At 31.5% G+C, this 4,635-nt stretch overlaps 1 protein-coding gene across 1 annotated transcript; it reads right to left on the reverse strand.

The window, feature by feature from the left end:
- Positions 1 to 1,129: 1,129 nt before the first annotated feature.
- Positions 1,130 to 2,969, reverse strand: LOC132315100 (myb family transcription factor PHL5-like). Its single transcript, XM_059813858.1, has 4 exons — positions 2,596 to 2,969; positions 2,443 to 2,486; positions 1,862 to 1,935; positions 1,130 to 1,507 (listed from the first exon to the last, which is right to left on the reverse strand). The coding sequence occupies exons 2-4, from the start codon at positions 2,459 to 2,461 to the stop codon at positions 1,370 to 1,372; spliced, it is 231 nt and encodes a 76-aa protein (XP_059669841.1). The 5' UTR covers positions 2,462 to 2,486; positions 2,596 to 2,969; the 3' UTR covers positions 1,130 to 1,369.
- Positions 2,970 to 4,635: the final 1,666 nt, after the last annotated feature.

The raw sequence follows: 4,635 nt of genomic DNA on the forward strand, positions 1-4,635 counted from the left end.
TTTGTCATTTCTCTCCACTCTCCCTGAATCTTCTTTCGGCCAAATGGGGCCTCAATCCCAATTGTTTCTCCATCCTCAGACCGAGCTACAAAAAGAAGATAGAAGAATAGTTGGAATGGTACATTGCCAATTCCAAAGACTGGCCCTATTCAATGTAGCATTACTCTAGGAGAATTGGATGCCAGCACCAAAATTCTTAACAATTCGAATCAAATAAATGCTTTCTTTTTTATTAAAAATTTCAATTAAATTTCGACAAGAGGAATATTTAAAGAAAATTCGATGATTCATATTCCCTAATAGTAGTCTCATAATGAGAACGTACTAATTTTTAGATGTCAAACGACATCAAATTGTGCTATCAAAGGAAGAACTGAAAGAAAAAGTTTTCCAAACACTTTTGATGTTCTAGATTGGATCGTTATATCTAGAAAATAGGTTTTGGACTGGCTTTTTAGACAATTCCTTTTGGGGCATGACTTGTTTTTAACTAACCTTTACTCAAATTAGAATTTATGGCAGGAAAAAAAAAAAAAAAAAATCTTCAAAATGCCAAATTCATCTGGTGTGTGTTTTTTTGTCAATAAATAAAAATTTTGGCTGGTGATTTTATTATAACCGTGGTTGAATAAGTTGAATTTTAACACATACAGCATGCACAAAAAGATAACAATAAACAATGATAAATTAGGGACAAAAAATTATTACTAGAAAATGTTACTATTTAATTTTTTTTTTTTGAATGGTTTCATATTAGCATTGTAAATGAAATTACTAGATACTTTGATCAAGTTATTGCGTGAAAATTTAGTGTCGACAAATGTGAGAATAGGAGTTGTATTTTTTTTTTACCCGTGACCGTCAAATCTCTTAGAATATCTCATAATTTATTATCATAAGGGTATAATATTCTCATCCACATGATGTAATTGTACCATAAAAATTCCTTCAAAATGACACAAAAGTCAAAACAACCATTCCTTATGCTTTCCACCCATCCAAGTATAAAGCTTTCATAATAGATGAGATTCTTAATACATTGCTAGTTTGAACATAAAACTATATAAGAGAAGATTAAATCCAACCCAACACACCTAGACTTGGTTGGAAATCTTTAGCACAAACCGCAAGTAAAAATCTTCATTAATAAGTAAAATCAGAACAGAAAAGGGCAAAACCCAAGTACACTGTTTCCATTTGAAGTCATTATTCTTACATTGTCACAAAACCTTTATGTTTATGAAAGTCTGATCAGTTGTGATGCTATGACAGCTAATTAACTTATATCTTGAAGACTGGTTGGTGGTGTTGGGATGCATTTCAAAATCCTTGAAGATTGCAGAGTGCTAAAGAAGTTCGACGAGTCGCACTAATTCTGAGAAGTGCGATCAGTCGCACTATCAACAGGTGGATCATCTGGCCATTCGATATTCGAATCCTGAATATCAAACATCATCTTGAGTTGCCTCCCTTGTTCCTCAATCCTCAACTGCAAGTTTCGCTGTATCTGTGACCCAAAAGAATACACAAAACCACTTCAATAAATTCCAGCAGAAGATTAAAAACCAATTTTATAAAATCTGAGTATTTCTAAATCTAAAAGCTTAAGCCATTTTAGTGGGAGGGAAAATGTAGATAGTTTGACAATTTTGAACTAGTAGAAGAGGAAGACTGATAAAATTAAGCCATTTTTGCGTTTGTTTTTCTCATTGCTAGTCATATGTATTGAACCAATTTCAGGACTTGATACAGTATGAAAGATCCATATAGATGACATTCCTCTGCTCACAGATCAAAGGACAGATCTTGATCCTTTTATGCTTTCATCATTTCGTTTTATTGAAAGAGTTAAGAGTGATACCTCTAATTGCTCGTGAAGACGCCTCTGGACATCCAGCTGCACTTGAAGTGCCTCCTTGATTTGCATGCCACTTGCTACACAATTTGAAAGAATTGTCGATTTTCATTTTTCAGAAGAAGTGCTAATGTTAGAGAATAGCGTGCATGTGTCAAACATGGATGAGGAATTAAAAGAATTCCAATTTTATCACAAAGCTTACTACGATTTTATGCCGATCTGTGCAGCATCATTAGAAATGGTCATTTTATCTGATTTTGCTCAATATTAGACAAAGAAGAAAAAAAAATTTAAAAATAAAAAATAAAAAGAGAAAAGAATTCAGATCATAATCAATCTGTAAATTATGTGATACACTGCTTCATTGTTTTGATCGAAATGTATTGCTAGCACAATTAGCTGATCAGAGAGTTAAGCAAACGTAAACAAACCAATCTATCTCTCATCACAAGTAATATAATTTGAACCGAGATATGATTTTTCTTATGGAGTTGTATCTGAAAATGAACTTCCTTTACATCTAAAATATACATATTTGTACAATTTTTGGTGAACATGCTCGGTATTGGTTATAAGGATTTTACCTTCGCCAGATTCTGCCATGTATGTATTTTTCAGTTCGATATTTCTACAAAAACAAATCAAAAAAACTAAAGGATAAACAATTGATTCAGATTCTATGCAGAAAATTCCACAAATTAAGAAATAACAACCAAAAACTGTATCAAAGTTCATACTGCTTTTTATTGCATTCCTTAGAAAGTACGAAGAGGAAAACTACGCATGGAATCAGGAAAAGGAGGAAGATTGATCGGCCGGATAGATAAACAACAAAAATATGTTGAAATTTGAATTTTCTGTAGCAAAATTCCTTCCTATATGCTCCAAGACTTAGATGTATATATCCACAGGCTTATGCATGCCTTTTAATTATTCTTTTAGGTGGATATATAGATTATATGAACAATTAATGATGTTTTTGACAAAACCAATGTTAAAAAAAATAATTACATTCAGAAAAAGACAAATCTTTCATAGATAACTACTAGCTTTAAGAAAATTTTGTCTTTTCTTTTAACATAAGTTTCAACAGCTATGCTTTGTCTAATGACCCCCACCCCACAAAGGAGAAAGACACAGAGAGTAAGAAAAAAAATCAAATGACCGGGTAATGACTAATGAGGTCTTACTAATTAACAGTGTTATCTAAAGTTGAGCTTTATGTGTCAGCAGATATATGGAGTATATAGTTATGATCATATGTATATATTCATCATCCAAACAGATCTTCATTTATTCCTTTTACCGATATCTATGGATGAAACAAACTTCAGCCACTAGAAATTAATAAACTACTGTAATTGACAACACTAAAACTACCATGTCCAAATGTCATCCTTCCACAAGTTGCACCCACCAAAAAGGGCATCTGGAAAGCATTACCATGAACGTCTATGTAATGTTAAATTGACCTGAAATCGAAACAATCATTTGGCATGCCTAGTTATGTTTTTGGTCAATATCAAATCAACCGTTTTGTTGTAGGAGTGTTTTGGGTAGAAATTCGTAACAAGTTTGGTAATGAAAATTTGTTTTGAGAAATTCAAAATTTTACTTTAGTTTCTCCGCTATAATACCAAAACACACAATATCACTAATTTAGTAATATAGGTTTAAGTAAAAAAATTTGATATGTTGTGAACTATATATTCCAAACCAATATATGTCATTTCAAACATGATATGAGTCTAAATTTAAATACCAATATAAGAAAAACAATATCATAACGCATGTCAAACGAGCCCTAGGATTTCAAAACATGTTCCAAAAAGAAAAGAAATGGAAAGGACCAGTTCCATGTTCACATGGGAGACATGTAAATTAATTAAACAGCTCTTAGAACATTGTGGGTGATTAAAATGTTAAAATCTATTTACCCACAAATTTTTATTTTTATTTTTAATGAGAGGTTTGAATTAAAAATGACTTATTCAAAGTATGTTTGAAGGTCACGAGAGTATTTTAATGTATAAAGTTAGAAACTTTAAAAGAAAATAAGAATTTTAATTTAAAAATGACAAGGTATTTGGAAGTCAAGACAATGTTTTAATATATGAAGTTAGAAACTTTGAAAGCAAATAAGAGTTTTAAGGACATATTAAAATTCCAAAGGTGCCATGGCCGGCCAGTTGGTGTTTTAAAAGGGGCATTCCAATCAGCAACCACAATACCCCCTTGATGAGGTGACCCCATGTAATGTAGTGCCACTGCAACTTGTTGGTTTTCGCTTAAACATGAATGATTGATCATTTAGATAAATATATGGATGGTCAAATACAAACCTTATTTTTACTTTAAATAAAAAAATAAAAAATAAACCATTTGTTTTTTTTTTTTACATGGGTAAGATTTGAGATTTAAATACAATTTGTTCTTCATTAGAAGAAATACACTTACACTCCCAAATACTTGTACGACGATTTTAATTTTCAATCTTCAATTTTAAAAATGAGAAAATATGTTAAGCTACAACTTTTGGTATAGGTTAAATACTATTTTTATTTTTTAAAGTAGTATAGGTTAAATACTTACAGTTAACCCCAATTGGGTAACCAATTTGGCATCTGGCTTACTTCCCAGATGTCTTGGTTTCGACTACTACCCCAATTGCTTCTACAAAAAGAAGATAGAAAAAAAGTTGGAATTGTACATTTGCCAATTCCAAAAAAGGGCCCCTATTCAATGTACAGTGTACACTCTACGAGAATTGGATCCCA

This window comes from Cornus florida, unplaced genomic scaffold, assembly GCF_030987335.1.
Source record: "Cornus florida cultivar Cherokee Brave unplaced genomic scaffold, ASM3098733v1 CherokeeBrave_3.0.0_Hap2_Chr06, whole genome shotgun sequence".
NCBI classification, from domain to species: domain Eukaryota; kingdom Viridiplantae; phylum Streptophyta; class Magnoliopsida; order Cornales; family Cornaceae; genus Cornus; species Cornus florida.